Source organism: Mchenga conophoros, linkage group LG16 (genome assembly GCF_057382185.1).
Source record: "Mchenga conophoros isolate Kocher_MC1m ecotype Shallow Benthic linkage group LG16, M_conophoros_male_GT1.1, whole genome shotgun sequence".
Classification (NCBI taxonomy): Eukaryota; Metazoa; Chordata; class Actinopteri; order Cichliformes; family Cichlidae; genus Mchenga; species Mchenga conophoros.
In genome coordinates, this window is record NC_140541.1 from 8,030,277 (window position 1) to 8,048,009 (window position 17,733).

A 17,733-nucleotide genomic window follows, 5' to 3' on the forward strand; every position below is an offset into this window, starting at 1 on the left:
TCTCTGTAAAGCACTTTGAATCACCTTGTTGTTGAATTTGAATTGTGCTATACAAATAAACTTGCCTTGCCTTGCCTTGCCTACACTTGAGAGGCTTTGCGTTGTGTGCCCTTTTTACATCCCACAGTAAATATTGTACTCTTTGTGTGTGTGTGTGTGTGTGTGTGTGTGTGTGTGTGTGTGTGTGTGTGTGTGTGTGTGTGCGCGCGCGCGCGGCACCTGTTTGGATTCGCTCTCAGCAGCCACAAATGGAATGCTCCGCTCTCATTCCTTATATGGGCATATTGCGCCTCAACAGGAACTTGGTGTCTCTGTTATTATTGTCCTCCCCGTGAAGCGTTTTTTTCCCAGTCCTTCTAAAATCAGGAATTTTTGTTTTTATACCACAGTAAAAAAAAATTAGTTCAGTAAATGTTTGAGACATTATATAGATAGTTACAGGGGGCTATTTTAATGCTGGGTATTTTTTGTGCGCATGTGAAACAGTCACAGGTTTTTGTTTCCTGTCGGAATCGATTTGGCTGCGCTCCTTCTATTTCCGCGTCTGGGAGGGGAACAGTGGTGTGATTTCAGAGAACTCTTATCAGTCAAAATGCAGGTTGGTAAACCTTCTTTAGTTTGTTAAAAGTCACAGCGTACCGGCTGTGAATGAGAATACTTAATGTCATTTAAAGCCGTGTAACGTGACGACTTAATTTTCTAGATATTTAGCCAGCAGTGTCTCTGAGCACTCAATAGCTTTACACTTAGCTAGCAAGCTAGCCCTGTAACACTTCAAACCAGTTAAAAGGTCTCGGAATAGTCTTGGACCAGAGTTGAGACGATTACTGTCAAACTAAAAATAAACGTTGGCACACGAAGACTTTTATATGGTAGCAGATTTGCTAAAATATTTTGTGGAAACGATAAAAGAAAATGTAAAAACTTTTAACCACTGATAAATCCAGTGACCTGTAGTCTTTTAAAAATGTTTATAGTTTATTTGAGTTTAATAAGTGTTTATTAAAAGGGTAAATAACAAATAATGTTTTGATGTTAACTTTATAACGACCTGGAGCCTATACTACGAAGCGAGTTCAACATACCCAGGGCTGTGTTTCCGTTATCTGGATTCACTCATTCTAACATTGGCTATAAAGATAAGCAGTCACCCAAAGCTGGGTATCAGCTTGCTAAGTCACATCAAAGGGGATCTATTGACCAATCTAGTAGGGACGTTTCACGGATCATGAGGCTTTTCTTTCGCAGAAAATGATCCCAATGAGTGCCCATAAAATATGATCTGCAAACAAATCCACTCAGTTTGTGATCAAATAGGAGTATAGCAGAGCTCTTATACATTCACTTTAAGCAACTATAAAACACATCCAGACCCATAGAGTGCACATGCCTTATCTTAGTCCATAGCACTATCTAGGGCTGCTCGATTATGGCAAAAATGATAATCACGATTATTTTCACTGAAATTGAGATCGCGATTATTTGACGATATTTATTTAACCCTTTAAGACCTACTATAGAACCAAGTCCGCCAGAGCTTATATTATTTTTTTTTTACATGTTGTAGTGCCATTTGTGGGAGCATTTCAAGTTGCTAAATAACTGTTATAGCCCATATTTTAATAATATGTATGCATTAAGTCCATAGTAACTACATTAATTGCAAAAAAGTGCAATAAACTACAAAAAAATTTATATCGTTTTTGTTTTGTTTTTTTACATATATTTCTACTTGGAGAAATTTAAGAGGTTTATCCCTCAAAACTTTAAATACAAAAAAGTTGCAAAAAATAGTTTACAACAACAGGAAATTTATTTTGAGTGTCTTCATAGTTTTATTTTGGAGATACACCAATTTTTATATACTGCAGGAAAAACAAAAAAAACAATCCTATGATGCAAATTTGCAAAGAAAACAGCAGGTGCATCAAAACAAACTATTTCCAGCAGTGCAATTTGAGTTCTAAGCATCCCAGAAACTATTCAGAAAAGTCAAACATGACCAGTATAGGCTTTTAAGGCCTACAAGTAAAAAACTACATTTCCGCGAAAATGACGTCACTTCCGGTTTTGGCCAGGAAATGGCGGACATGCGACAGTTCGCGCTGACGTCTGTTTCACTGTGGGAAGTGTTACGAACAGCTGATCGGATCGGCAAAGCGTGTTTCTGGAATATTATGTTTTTGTTGCTGCAAGCGCTTTTTATGCAATTTTTGCAAAGCTTTATGTGGAAGGAAACCGTGACCGAGGACAAGCTGATGGCATAAGTTGTAAGTACAACTCCTCTGGTTTCATATGCAAAACAAATTATTGCGCTAGCTTACACGGTTCAGGTTCTACAGGGATTTAAAAATAGTTACACAAAACGGAGCGTGCTGCTCTGACCGGATTTAAAGGGTTAACAATGACTTTAGAAAATAATATAAAATAGTGTGCAACACCACTGAAGTTTTTTTTTTTTTTTTACCTCTCTTTTCAACCAACGGCAGTCACTCTCCTCTCCAAATAACTTCTGCTTAGCTTTCTGAGCTTCCCTCGGGTCCTCTTAATCAGCGGTCTCCACCCTTTTTTGCGCCACGGACCGGTTTATGCCCGACAATATTTTCACGGACCGGCCTTTAAGGTGTCGCGGATAAATGAGGGAGGGGCTAATAATCGGCTCAGTCATTTTTAATGATCATTGAAAGTCCAGATCGTAATCGTGATTAAAATTCGATTAATTGAGCAGCCCTAGCACTATCTTAGCTTATTTGTTAGATCAAGTTAACTCGTGGAAGTAATTTGTTTGCACAAAGACTGACCTTGGAAATGTCATGTTGTTTTTTCACATCACATGGAAACCCAGATTAAAAGAAACCTTTTTCTTTTCTCTTTAGGACCCAAATGAAGATACAGAGTGGAATGATATTCTGAGAAAGAAAGGAATTCTTCCTCCCAAGGAGACACCTAAGGAGGATGAAGAGGAGGAGCTGGCCCTCCAACAGCAGTCTGTTGGTAAGAGAGATCAGTCATTCTTTGTAGCTTAAACTGCAAAAGGCAAATTTTTATCCAACCTAACATAGTTTGCAAATACCAGTTAAATGCACATGAAATATTCAGATGTATTATTTGATATGTTAATGGGTTTTTTTTCTCTGATCAGTTAAAACATATGAGGACATGACGTTGGAAGAGCTAGAGGAAAATGAAGATGAGTTCAGTGAGGAAGATGAAGCAGCCATTGAGATGTATAGGTAAACGATACAACAACTGGAGCACAACTCAAGTAGAGTGGAACAAGAATAAATAATTTCAGCTTTATGCTGGTGGTTAGTTGCCTGTTTGTTTACACCTTCTGCTTGCACCCATTAGACCTCTTGATCTGTTATTTTTTTGGTGAGGTACTGTTAAATTATCTTGGGAAAAGCTGATTTTAACTAGAATGTGGTAGTTAAAAGTATACTTAGTATTTTCTGTTGGTCATGAAAAAGAAAACATTTTTGCTAGAGAAGAAAATCTCTGTCTTAAACTTTTATTGTGGATTGATAGTCATGTGAGTTTGTCGGGGTACTGATGTAGGCTGCGTCTCCTTGCAGACAGAAGCGTCTTGCCGAATGGAAAGCAACCCAGATGAAGAATGTGTTCGGTGAGGTGGCAGAAATCTCTGGACAGGACTACGTCAAAGAGGTCAACAAGGCTGGAGATGGCATCTGGGTGGTGCTGCACCTCTACAAGCAGGGGTAGGTCATCCAGTAAGCATGAATGAGGAAAATATCGAGTGAAGTTTTTCATTTCGTGTTTATAAGGGTATATTTACCATTAATCTCAGTTATTTTACATGCTTTTTCTTTGAATAGACTTAGCACTTCCAGGTTGCTGTTATCATTAAAATGTTTTAATTGAACAGTCGGATTATGTTTGTCCAGTTTTATATATTGCAGCAATTAAAATGCTATTGAACAAAATCTCAAAGTTAGAGAGAATTTATTTTTGGTGATGTGAAAAGCTGTTCTAAGTCCAGAACACTTCATGGTTGGAGGTGATCCTGGTATTTTGAGCAGGTAAACTGCAAACCGTTGCTGTTTAAAATACAATGTCTTGTAATTCTTAAAATTAAATTCTTTGATTTGTTAAATTACCTCAAATTTATTTGATAATGTGTTATTTCCATTCTTTATATGCTTCTGCTTAGATATGAGTATTTTTTTTTCTTTTCTTCATGCACTTGGTTGCTGTTTGAATATCTGTTTTTGTGTTTTGTAGTTTGGATAAAATAAGAAGGGATCAGTTAGCCAATGGCAATCTGGAGATTTTGTAATTAACTAACTGGCCAAATAATTAATGCCATTGGGCCATCGTTGTGGCTCACGTCCCCAGTACTGTGCCTAAATGTGATTCGTATTGGTATAACCATTCAGTACTGCTGATCTGATGCTGTCTATTTCATATTCCACACACATTCACTTGGGGCAGGAAACAATTACTGACATTAACATTAAAAATGAGCAACTGTTGTCACAAAGTTTACCACCAACAGGTCAGTCTGATGTTTTCTCTCCATTCATCTCCCTTACCAGCATCCCTCTGTGCACCCTCATCAACCAGCACCTGAGCACATTAGCCAGGAAGTTCCCTCAGACCAAGTTCCTCAAGTCCATCTCCACCACCTGCATCCCCAACTACCCCGACCGCAACCTGCCCACCATCTTTGTTTACTTTGAGGGCGAGATGAAGGCCCAGTTCATCGGTCCTCTGGTCTTTGGGGGCATGAACCTGAAAGTTGAAGGTAAGAGGCGACTTGCTGACAAAACCGAACATTTTTTAAGCACAAAACTAACTAACTGACTGTAGGCCTGACAGACCTATCTCTGAGTGGATACAATGATCGTTTTGTTTTAAACTGGAAAATATCAGGAAGTAGGTACACAGGTGTTGGCATTTAATCTGAAATTTGTTTTGTCATGTTTTCATTTTTCAGCAGTTGCACTTTTAGTCAGGCAGTTTGGTTTTAATGATAGGTACTGTTAGAATTCTATTAAGTCACTAAAGCTCGTTTGAGAGTTATGAATTTATTTTCAGTACATCTCAGTGTATTGCATGTAACTTTGGACGCTGCAGTTTGTCAATCTGTTGAGCGATATTGCATCGGCTATACCTCATGTTATGCGATTGAAGTGTCTATAATTCATGTTGTGTGTCCCAATCAGAGCTGGAGTGGAGGTTATCAGAAACTGGAGCCGTGAAGACAGACCTGGAGGAAAACCCCAAGAAACAAATCGAAGACAAGTTAATGTCATCGATAAGAAGTTCACTTCCTACACGAAAAGACAGTGACTCAGAGGATGAGGATTAAAAAAAAGTAAACACCTGTAACTTCAACCACAAAAGCCGTGTGACAGCTACATGGAAAACACTGTGAAGACCTTAAAACCGAGCAGAGGGGGCGGCTTCTCCTTTGTCAGCATGTGCGTTGTGTGTTGTAACCATGTAGGTGGCGCTCTTATACTGGATCAGTCCTGTATTTGGACAGGCCACTGGGCTGCTGGAAAGTGTCAAACCTGCATTATGATCATCCTACAGTACATTTCAGCAGGGGAAACAACAACTGTTTTGTAATTTGAATAAACATTGAACTGTATCAACTACGTCCTCACAAAAGCATCACAGACGAGTTTTAACTTTTTTTAATACCGTTTCATGATAATTATGTCACAAAATGTACATGTACATTTAATTCTGGTAAATTAAATGTGAGTTCACCTCTTTGCCACAGCGATCAGTGACGGTTTTGTGTTGTTTTGTTTTAGATACTCATGTCTTGTGTAACAATCTGCCAAATTTGCTTGGTGACAGTTTCCGTCCAATGACACCAATTTTTTATTTATTTTTTTGCATTTGCAAGCAACAAGACACACGGCAGCTTTAGCAACACACTTCAGTTTTTTTCCAGCTGTACAATCAAATTGTTTCTGTTAACAAAAAAGTTACAGATGCTGTTGCGTGGTCCATCAGTTGATTTTGAGTGTGATGTCCGCAGGTGGATCTGCCAGCTGCTCTTCTTCTGATACGTGTGTGTTTGTTTGTTTCCTTTTACAACATCCCCTCTGGCAGACCTCGAATCTTCTGTTTAATTAGCAGGAGATGAAGAGAAAGAGTCAGTCACTACATTGAACCTGAGTAGTAATGCAATTAAAAGTGATACATGCTGGCTAATTCTTAATCACTGGTTCACTACTTCTTCACTACCTGAAAAGGTTAAGTCTTTATAGGCAGAAGAGAAATGAGTGGAAAGTATGGGGTGTGTGCGTGTGTGTGTTTTCGAGAATGTCTGCTGTATGTGCAGAGAAGAGATGAAAATGTTTCTGCTGTTTTTAGTCTTAATAATGGAAAAAATGCACATTTTCACTTTAGCGCCATAGTTTTAGCATTTATTATATCTCTGAAGTGTATGGAGTCAATTTTAGAGGGGCTAAAGGACAGTTTGGGCAACTTTTTCATGTGTGCTGTGCCAAAAACATTTATTTCCCCAAATTTTAATCTAGTTTCTTAACTGTATTGTTTTGCCTACTTAGACATTTTTTAGTGAGATGAAATGAATTATGGGAGCAATAAACAGTTCCTGCTTGAGCAGCTCAAAACCCCTTCAGCTTGCAAACACTGATTAACGTGAATGGCTCACCAGCCAAAAACAGTTTACTACCTCCAATTGTTAAGTAGGAAGCTTTAAAAGTCCCTAAGCTTGAGAGATGACCTCAAATGTCTGCAGTTTTTCTATCCGCTTCATTCATAACCCTGCTCTGAAATCTCCAAGTAAAAAAATCAGTTAAAAGCATTCAGATCTGTGTTCTCACCAAAAGTACCACCTTCTTCTTTCTCCTCTGGGAAAGCTTTGGTGAAAGTCGCATGAGAGGGTGAACTGAATGAGACTGGAGGAAGAAAGGGAGAGAGCTTCATGAGGATCTGCTGAGTAGGCCAAAAGACCAGAATTTCGCTCCAGATTTCAGTATTTAAAGTCGCATTTGCCACCTGCTGTCATGCTGTATCAGCTCTGCGAGCGAGCCGACAGCATCCAAATGGCCAGCTCTGAAACTGAAACTTACTTAGGTTTGTTTGCCGTTTTCGGGGGTGAAAAAAAGAGTCTTTAGATTCGTTCACTTCAACAGGTTTTGAATAAAAATTCATAATCAACCTGAAAGCCTCAAAGCAGATGTTTTGTGTTCTCCTTTTCCACCCATGCTGCCAATTGAAATGACCAAAAGCAGTTTAAGCACTGCATTAAATTAAAGCAATAACTCTCGAAAATGACAAATAAATGGAAACATCAGACACTAAGTTTGATTGGTTTGCTCATTTGCTCACCTCTTTTTGTACAGCTCCAACAGAGTTGCGTGCTTTGGAGTAATGAAACAGGAACTGGGGGGGGGGAGCAGAATCAGTGAGCTGGTGCTGAACAAACAGCAGAAATGATGGAAAAGTGTAAAGACAACTAGGGAAGAAAACCTACTCTTTTGAAGACATTCTGAACCTGCTCCTGTGGGGGAAGGAAAACAATTAGGCATTAATAACAGAATTAAAGTTCTCACACTCTATCCTGCCTCCATTGACTCTTGAATACAGTAAACAGGCAAAACAGCAATAATTCAGCAAAACGTAAGAGAGCACACAATGATTCCAGCTCTGTTACTTCCTTTGGGTATTGTGGTATCATGTCATGTTGTCTTCCTGTTGACTCGGTGGCTCACCTGCCCACTCCATAACTTCAAAAAGAGATAAACTTGGGTAGCAACCCAGACACAGTCATGTTTATCCTGCTAACCGTCAGGATAACCGTCTAAAACTGTCTTTTTTTAGAAGCACTTTTTTTTTGTTTCATCATTTCTCCTCTTTGTACTTCTGCCTCTGCTGTGATGTAATGTTTTTTATTTAAAGGACGTGCATTTGACACAGCTTGCTGAAGAGAATTGAAATTTGACATGTGACCATCTATTGAACTGGACTTTTATTTTTTAAGGATTAGTTTGTCAGCTGTGGTTTGAAGGTATGGTTTTTCACAAGTCAAGCATTAAAAGCAGTTTTTAAAGTCATATAGTTTGTGATCATACGTCGAAAACCCCTTTAAAGTGTTAGCATGAGGCCTATAGCATAGAATAGAATAGAATAGAATAGAATAGAAACCTTTAAAGTAGCTTTAAAATGTTTGCCTACCTCATTCTGGTCTCTCCGCAAGACACCACTCAAATCATCACTTCTGATCCCTCGCACCTGCAGACAAACAGTACACTTATTTACAGCTTGAAAGCTGGCAGTGAATGCAACATAATACCTTTGACCAGTGATTTTTCTATTCTTACTTCTTATTTTCCCATAAAACACAACATCAACACTGTTTGAAAGTAAAATAGAACATTTGTACTCAAACTTCTAAGTGTCTGTATATTTCTTGTCACAGAGTTGCTCAAAGCACCGAATGTGTGGCTGAGTGCAGATGACACTGTTCATCAAACTGGCAATAAGTAGTGCTAATTACACAAGAAATGTAGACCAGAATGAGTGGATCATCCACTAAGTTAGGAGGAAAATAACAACAGCAAAAACAAAAATTGTAGAGACTTTGAAAAATGCCTCAGTGATGGAGGGATGATTGTAAATGAAGAGTCTCACTACCTTTTGTAACACTATGCCGTCTTCCCACTGATCAAGAGGACTGGCATCTGGATAAAGATACACATAATGTTAATACTTATCGATCTTTTTATAGTAGGGCAGCATAATTCAATAAATGTAATATTGTAATTGGACTGATACCACGATGTCATGCATATGTAGTCCAAAATAATAATTTAGAAGTCCTGTATAATCATTTATTGTATTTTTATGTGTTCAAATTTCATATTATTAGTAAGCCTCTAATATGAGGAGGCTGCTGGTGTATGTTTGATGCAATACTACATATGACTGTGAGGCTCGGGCTGCTCATGAGTGACTGTTATCGAACGACATGCTGAAAACGTTCAAGCTTTCCTCAATAAGCATCTTTAAGCTGTCAAAGAAACATTTCAGAATAATAACATACAGGTTGGAGATAGTGTTATGAATTTCAGAGATCTCATTAAAAAACCTATTTGGACCGACATCCACTGGTTCTGTATCATTTCATTTACAATTTTCTCCATGTTAACATGTTGCTGTCTGCATAGATGTGCTTACGTCACTGTGCGTTTCAGAGTTAAAACAGAGCGCAACATTTTAATATGAGGTCAGGTAAATGCTTTCCATCCAGGTATCACACTCCTTCATTTAGAAGGGAAATTTATTTGATAAATCATTTTAATAGGGGATCGGTACTTGTAATAGAGTACGTTTTACATTGATATAATTCTACTGGTACTAAATTTTAATAATAAATGCATTTTTTTCTCTTACAATGAGTCATTTATAAAAGATTTCCCCAGTCTGAGCAGAGCACCCAGACTGGAGTAAGACTGTACATATTGTACCAGTTTTTGCACTTGCACACATTATGACTTTTTTTAAAAAAGTGGGATAACCTTGAGCTAACATCACCTATAGGGGAATTTATGAAGAATTATTATTAATCAGAATCATACATTATGCCTATCACATCTTGGTGTATCACCAGTCACCATTCATTACATCACAATCCATTCACTACATACCAATTTTATACTTTTGTTTAAAATATCCAGTGAAGAAGTCTTATTAATTAAAAAGACTGCGCAAGATACTGCATCTTTGAGTACAAAGCACATCAACCTATATTTATTAGCTCATTATGGATCTATACAGCACTGATAAATCATTCAGTGACAATGAATGATTGAGTTAGAACTTATTAACCATTTCAATGTTGGCTACGTTGTGTTACATTGTGGTGTTAGTCCCTCTTTAATTGCCTCTGAATCCACCTATGCATTGCTTTTTTTTTTAACATATACTGAGAGTTTAAGTGCAAGCTGAAATAGTCCTACAACTATGACTCAGATATTCCTTATTTCCTGAAACCAGTGATGAAGCCTATTTGTTATATAGTGAGCTGGAATTTTCCACTTCTTGCATCAGGATTAGTATACCATAAATAATTATTTTAAAAACTTACACTAAATGTACGACTGGCTTCATAACTTACAGGCGCATTCATAAAGATATAAAACCTTAAAAAATGCACTCAAAATTACACTTTGCTTATAAGCGATCACCACTGAAAACAACTTTTAGAGCATGATTAATTTTAGCTGCCAAAAACAACTCATGCACCTTGACGATGGTGCTGGTTTACATGTATCTGACTCAGTATCATGCTTCACCCACCTGTTGTGCTCCAACATCCAAAGCAAATGAATAAACACAGCAGAAAAAGTTGTTGCACAGCTGACAGAGTCATATCTCCACTTTCTTCTTCTTCTTTTTTCTCTCTGTGTTTGAGGAAGGTCTGCTTGACGTGGCTCTGCTCTCCGGTCTCGTCTCCTAACAGCTGTGAGTGTTCTGAATGCATTGCCCTCTGCCCGCAGCACTTTAAAAGCACGCAACTTTGCTGGCTGACATGCATCTCCTCAGGTGGCCAATCACAAACACACCAATCTGAGCATCAGCAAACCCGCTTGCGCAATCTCCAACGCACCTTGCACTCCCTCCATCTCTCTCTCCCTCTCTCTCTCTCGCTCCACTCACAGGGCGTAGAGTTGGAAAAATACAGAGCACTTGGAATGTTGAGCTCTGGGAGTATTGGGCTGTTTTGCTGCGTGGACTGACGTCAAGTTGATAACAAAGATATGACTGGTCTCCTTCAGGAAAAGGAAAGTGGATGGTGAATCTGATTAAGAAAAACAGCCAATAAACTGCATTAAATGTTAAAAAGATTACCAGCATTTAATGTGAACTCCTGCTGGGAAATCGTTATTAACGAATGATAACTGTATGAGGTACTCACATATCGCCTAATTAAGATACAGAAACAAATGGACACTCTCAGGTGATTCCAAAGATCTGCAGCTATAAATGAATATGAAGATTCATGCTCTCCTGTTCTGGTCTTGATGTAAATGTTACTGGGATGCGATTGGACGGTGATTAATTTTCATGAGGAGATTTGTATGAGCTTGAGTAATATGGTATGTTTGCTTTAGTCAAAAAGTTCTGCTTTAAAACAACCTAAAACAGCATGTTGCTGTTTCTGCTGGGTTATCACATGCTGTAGTACGTTCTTACAGGACACATTATTTCTAAATGACTTGTGTTAAATCCTGGCAACCCTGGACTTGCAATATTCCTGTCACTTCAAAGATAATCTGGAAATGTCAGGGAATGAGTCTCTGCTTCGGGAAAACCATGAATTGAGCTTTAACTTGTTTCAAAACCCTTTAGAAGCCTCAGCAGCTTCTAAAAGTTTCTGAACACAAGAGTTTCATCAACTAGGGAAGTCTAATTTTTCAGCTAAATCTTATTCTGAGAAAGTAAGACTGGCCTGGCATCTGTTAGACTGAAAACCCTATGAGAAGCTACAGGGCAAGTTAAAGCTTGCTAAAGCTTCCTGAAGTAAGCATTCATAGATAGATAGATAGACCTGAAGCCTGCATACGTTGTTGTTTTATTTAACAGATTAAGCAGCACACCTTGTGTCAGGTGGTGCTGTGACGTGGACACTGTATGTTATTCTTTCAGGGATTAACTGTTCTGATCGAGTAGACTGGAGGCAGAGCACTGCACTCATATTTCCCCTGACACTGACACCAGATTTTGTACCAAAACCTACTAATAAAGGTGAATCTGCATTGTTACACCCTGGAAACACTTAATTTTTTTCTTATTCATTGTTTTGGTTTTCCTATTTTTTTTTCCAGCGATCAACTCACAGGTGATTAACACCCGATTCTGAACCTCTGCTGTGTTTTTTAACCTCTTTTTATTCATTGTTTTGGTTTTATGAAAAAAATCTGTCCCACAAGAAGCAGATAATCTGTTATCTGTGATAGACAGACTTTCGTTGTAGACAGGCAGAGAGGAATATATTAAACCAAAGGTTACAGACAAAAATGATCTAATATTTTTTGATAATCTATGATTATCTCTCACCCCAACCGGTCGCAGCAGATGGCCCCACCCTGTCCTCAGCCTGGTTCTGCTGGAGGTTTCTTCCTGTTAAAAGGGAGTTTTTTCTTCCCACTGTCACCAAAATGCTTGCTCATACGGGGTCATATGATTGTTGGGTTTTTCTCTGTATGTATTATTGTAGGGTCTACCTTACAATATAAAGCCCTTTGAGGTGACTGTTGCTGTAAATTGGCGCTGTATAAATAAAACTGAATTGTTTTTAATACCTTTTGCTTAAAAGTCTTCATAAGAAATCTGCATAAGAAAGACGGACACTTTTCAATGATACAAATACTAATTTCGTGCATTCATATTTTGCTGTTTTGCAATATGTTTTTATCTTTCTGTAGCTTTGCTTTTATTCTGTTTTGCATGACTGTGGGTACCAGTGCATTTACATAAACCCTGACTGAAAAGCTTAAACCTTAAACATAATTTAAGTGATTATCAAATGAAAAGTCTACTCAACCTGCTGATTGAGCCTCTTTGTCATGCAACAAAGGGAAGGGGGAAAAAGCAATAAACTCAAACATTGTTTACTCTTGAATCTTTCAAGTGTGCGTATATGAAGATCTAGTAATCAGGGGTCATCTTGTGTGATTGCCTTGTACAAAAACAAAGGAAATGGGAATGACTGAATCACAGAGAAACAGTTGATTTGTTTCTCATTTTGAAAAATAGACATGCTCCATTCCACGGCACTTACGCAAAAACCAAATGCTTGATTTAAAACATACAGCAATGACGGATCTGATGAGAAATAAATGGTTATTTTTTCATTTGTACTTTCAGTTTAGGTAACACGTATGTACGTACCAGTTTTACCTTTGCTATTCAAAGGAAACACAAAAAACTATGATACCAAGCTAATGAAGTTTTTGAGTAGCAAACAGTGATATAGCAATAAGAAAATTTGCAAAAATGATGACTTATGTAACTTTAACATTGCCTTTTACTACTTTTAAAATAAAATAAGGATACTGGGGTTTGACACGGTGACCGCCAAGGTGATTGCTCTCTGGTTCGGTACAGCTTTTATCTGTCACACACATCTTTGTGCTAACAGACAGGTGTTTCATTAAGTCTCGCTGAGGTGGCCATACTTTTCACCCTGTCAGAAAATAATGATCATCACATTTTTCAGTAATCTACGTTTGTGGGCTACAGTCAGAAGATAGTTCTTATTTTCTGTTTGGGGTTGGGTGGGTAGTGTTTTTCCCTAAATGGTAAATGGACTGGTTCTTATATAGTGCTTTTCTACTCTGTCTGAGCACTCAAAGCGCTTTATACAACTAATTCATTCACCCAATCACACCCATTCACTTCTAAGCTTAATTGCTAAGTATCTAACATTCATACACATCCACACTCTGATGGATGCATCAGAGAGCAACATGGGGTTAGGATCTTGCCCAAGGATATTTGGCATGCAGACTGGAGCAGCCTGGGATCGAACCACCGGTTGATCTGCTCTGCCACCTGAGCTACAGCCACCCCAAATGAGCAGTAGAGACTGATATATTAGATAAATCATATCTGTTAAAGCAGAGCTGTAGCTATAATGTAGCAGCTTAGGATGCAAAACCATATTTTTCAGTCTGTGGTCTCCTGTGCTTCCAGTTCTGATCCTTTCTCTTGTGCTTGTGCTCCATGGCTGGTCTATGGCTGCCCATCTGGCACACCTATCTGGCACACCTGGCTCCAATCACAGTATCACCAATCCTCCACCCTCTCTCAATGGCATCCCCTCTTACCAGTTGCTATAGAAACAGCCTCCTCATTTGTTGTTTTAAGTTTTCTGTAATGAATTCCCTCGTGATCTGTGGCGCTCCAACGTTGACTCTGTTCTGCATGTGCCAGTCAGATGCTCTCTTTGTTCAGTCTGCCATAATCTCTTTTTTTCTATATAGTTGTGGCCAGGTTCTGACATTACTGGAGTTTTTTTTTTTTATGTTAAGAAATATAGATTTTTGTCACATAATCTTATCGTCTCCATGTGCAGGCATGATTGCCGCCTAGAAATAGACCACGAGAAGGTTTGGGTTTTCTTTTTATATGATCCTGGGCATCTAATTGCATGATGCAGACAAATAGGAGGCATGTATTTTAATCATTCTGAAAATAAAGTTCAAAATGTTAACCTACAACAGGTGTGTGGAAGACAGGACTGTATATACACTTAATAATTACACAGCAAGACACGGAAAGGAGAAGAACTTGGCTGGAAGTAAATTAAATTTAAAAAATGGCAGAAGAGTGAGCACAAGAGGGCAAGAAGGATGTGCTGAAACAAGGCAGAAAGGGCACTAGAAGCGCAGGAGAGGATAATTAGTATAAAATTGATGTAGGAGCTAAACTCAAAAGGACAAAAAAATGATATCATACCAGAATAACAGAGGAACAGAAACAGAAATGTAACAAACATGAAAATTCAAACTTCAAGCATTAGAAATGTCATTGAAATGTGTCAGTGCAGGAAAAGCAGACAGTGTGAAATGGTTCTACTGGTTCTTCTAGAAAAATATTCACTGAAGTCCCAAATATGCAGCTACTTAACTGTCTTCATCACTGGTTGTGTGGTATATGTCACACAGTGGAAATTTGTATTTATCTTGTATATTGTTTTTATTCTGATTTTTAGTGTTTATTTATGAGTGTTTTATTTGCATGGTTTTATTCTGTTTCTATTGCATGGTTTTTAGTGTTTTATGTGACATGGTTTTTATCCACTGTGGACTGGCTGCACATGGGACAAATTAGCTGATAGGGACCACCTGCTGAGGCAGGGGTGTGTCCAGAGGTGGCCTATCAGCTGTGTAAAGACCTTTTAAAAACAGGCTAGCTGGGCACTGAAAGAGAGAGGCCCCAGACTGGAAGGTTAATGCGAGATGGCCAGTGTGATGCGGCGACCAAGTCCTGACCTCATGGAACGGCAACAGTAAGAGACAACGCGTGTGATTGGCAGCAGGGCAGAGGTTTACCTCTGCCTGCATTTGTGAGTAGGGTCTCTACTGTTGTTTACTGGGTGCAGCTGGATTGGGAGAGGGTCACCATGGCATGAGCCAGGGCCGCTTCTGGGACCATTGTTCTGGCCCCTATTTATGTTGCAGGACACCGACGCAAGGGGAGCTGTGGCGGTGGTCGCATCATGGATTCGGGTGCAGAACGCAAGCCGGGCTGGGAAGTGATGGGCCAGCGGAAGGACAAGAAGATGGGTGGCTCTTTCTTGTCTGCTGAAGACGGGGCTGGCGTGGACTCTGCTCTAAAGGAGGAATTCCTGGCCTGCTGATGGACCCATAATGAACATGTGGCCTAATTATAGCAGGGGGGGTTTAGTGAATGTAGAAAATGGTAGTTTTATGGGTTTTAGAATTGTTTTTAGTAGAGAGCAAACATTTTAGGTACATTTTAAGGGTGTTTTATTTGTGCTCCCTGGCCTAGTAATAAACTGTTTCTGATCAGACCTGCTCCCTCTCTGTGCCCGTGGTATCTGACTCGCTTTAGTGTCCGCCGCGCGTTACATTAATGTAACGCGCGGCGGACACTAAAGCGGTCGCGCCAGAATGTCACGCTAAAAAGAAAGATTCTTTAAAATACAAGGGGGAGCAAGCGAGTCAGATACCATGGGCACAGAGAGGGAGCAGGTCTGATCAGAAACAGTTTATTACTAGGCCAGGGAGCACAAATAAAACACCCTTAAAATGTACATAAAATGTTTGCTCTCTACTAAAAACAATTCTAAAACCCATAAAACTACCATTTTCTACATTCACTAAACCCCCCCCCTGCTATAATTAGGCCACATGTTCATTATGGGTCCATCAGCAGGCCAGGAATTCCTCCTTTAGAGCAGAGTCCACGCCAGCCCCGTCTTCAGCAGACTAGAAAGAGCCACCCATCTTCTTGTCCTTCCGCTGGCCCATCACTTCCCAGCCCGGCTTGCGTTCTGCACCCGAATCCATGATGCGACCACCGCCACAGCTCCCCTTGCGTCGGTGTCCTGCAACATAACAAATAGGGGCCAGAACAATGGTCCCAGAAGCGGCCCTGGCTCATGCCATGGTGACCCTCTCCCAATCCAGCTGCACCCAGTAAACAACAGTAGAGACCCTACTCACAAATGCAGGCAGAGGTAAACCTCTGCCCTGCTGCCAATCACACGCGTTGTCTCTTACTGTTGCCGTTCCATGAGGTCAGGACTTGGTCGCCGCATCACACTGGCCATCTCGCATTAACCTTCCAGTCTGGGGCCTCTCTCTTTCAGTGCCCAGCTAGCCTGTTTTTAAAAGGTCTTTACACAGCTGATAGGCCACCTCTGGACACACCCCTGCCTCAGCAGGTGGTCCCTATCAGCTAATTTGTCCCATGTGCAGCCAGTCCACAGTGGATAAAAACCATGTCACATAAAACACTAAAAACCATGCAATAGAAACAGAATAAAACCATGCAAATAAAACACTCATAAATAAACACTAAAAATCAGAATAAAAACAATATACAAGATAAATACAAATTTCCACTGTGTGACATATACACAGGCCTTGTCCACCACAGGACATCTTCACTTCAAACCCTCAGCTACTGGATTCTTCTGTCTGTCCAGAAACCCTTTAAACTCAGTGCTTGTGGCCATATTGATTAAAGAAACTCGATGAGTTTGGTATCATGTTTCTATTTATCTGTTGCCAGTTTTATTTAGAATAGATCGTGTCCGAAAAAAAAAAAAAATCAGTTTCCATGTTACAGGGGGTTGAGTTGTTTTTCCAAATGTGGACATGCTTGTCAGCGACACCGGACCCATTAAAATTAATGAATTCACGTTGCAGCATGAGGTCACAAATACGGATTGCTTCTTCCAGGAAGTCAAAATTAAAAATTTCACAGGATCTCTAAAGCTGTATCACTGCTTTCTTGTAAACAAATGAAACTCCAGTTCACCGTGACTGTTGCGCATTATTTGTATACTTGAAGCCTCAAAAGCATGTTTTTCCTCATAAACTATTCGATTATGTGAGATTATTGAAACTATTCTGTTTCTTCCACCCATCCATCCCCAGCAGCCTGCTGTCACTCTGTGTTCAGCCTTTGTTGTAACTGATCATCGGTGGAATAAGGTGAAACCAATTCAAGAATATGAATCTCACTGAATATGTTCTCATGTGTGAATCTTACAGTAAAGAGGAGGCCTCCAGAGTGCTGCTAGCTGCTACCAAAAGCTTCACAGTGTAATTCTGACAGCCACTATTTGCAAGATTAGAATATTTGAAACCTGAATCCAATGAATCAGGAGACATTATAGCTCATCATTTTCTTTCCATCTTTCAAACCTTTTATTGTTATCTTCACTACCCTGTAGAAAGCGAACCGTAAGTAACATGATCCACTGAATATTATTAAACAAGTGAGACAGATACTATTCAGCCTCTGAGGAATTCACGTCTGTATCACCACCTGATCTGATTTTCCACTCACTGAGGTGAGAATTAAATGCAGCTCTCTATCGTTCCACCCATTAACAAACATCAGAGCTGAATTTTCAGCACTAACACGAAGATTTCTGAACACTACCCGTCACATACATGACAGAAATATTTGTGTCACACTCTCATGGCAGTATGGCGCATGATGCTTCCCTGAACAAAAATT

The 17,733-nt window shown here is 39.4% G+C and overlaps 2 protein-coding genes across 2 annotated transcripts; one reads left to right on the forward strand and one right to left on the reverse strand.

Annotated features, from left to right (window-relative positions):
• The first annotated feature begins 473 nt into the window (after positions 1-473).
• Positions 474-5,755, forward strand: pdcl3 (phosducin-like 3). Its single transcript, XM_085249440.1, has 6 exons — positions 474-598; positions 2,877-2,994; positions 3,143-3,233; positions 3,576-3,719; positions 4,557-4,765; positions 5,187-5,755. Exons 1-6 carry the CDS (start codon positions 593-595, stop codon positions 5,330-5,332), a joined length of 714 nt encoding a protein of 237 aa, XP_085105566.1. The 5' UTR covers positions 474-592; the 3' UTR covers positions 5,333-5,755.
• Positions 5,756-5,838: 83 nt separating this feature from the next.
• nms (neuromedin S) lies at positions 5,839-10,913 on the reverse strand. The gene is made up of 7 exons (XM_085249441.1): positions 10,309-10,913; positions 8,644-8,690; positions 8,185-8,241; positions 7,484-7,510; positions 7,339-7,392; positions 6,831-6,905; positions 5,839-6,102 (listed from the first exon to the last, which is right to left on the reverse strand). The coding sequence occupies exons 1-7, from the start codon at positions 10,544-10,546 to the stop codon at positions 6,070-6,072; spliced, it is 531 nt and encodes a 176-aa protein (XP_085105567.1). The 5' UTR covers positions 10,547-10,913; the 3' UTR covers positions 5,839-6,069.
• Between the last annotated feature and the right edge of the window lie 6,820 nt (positions 10,914-17,733).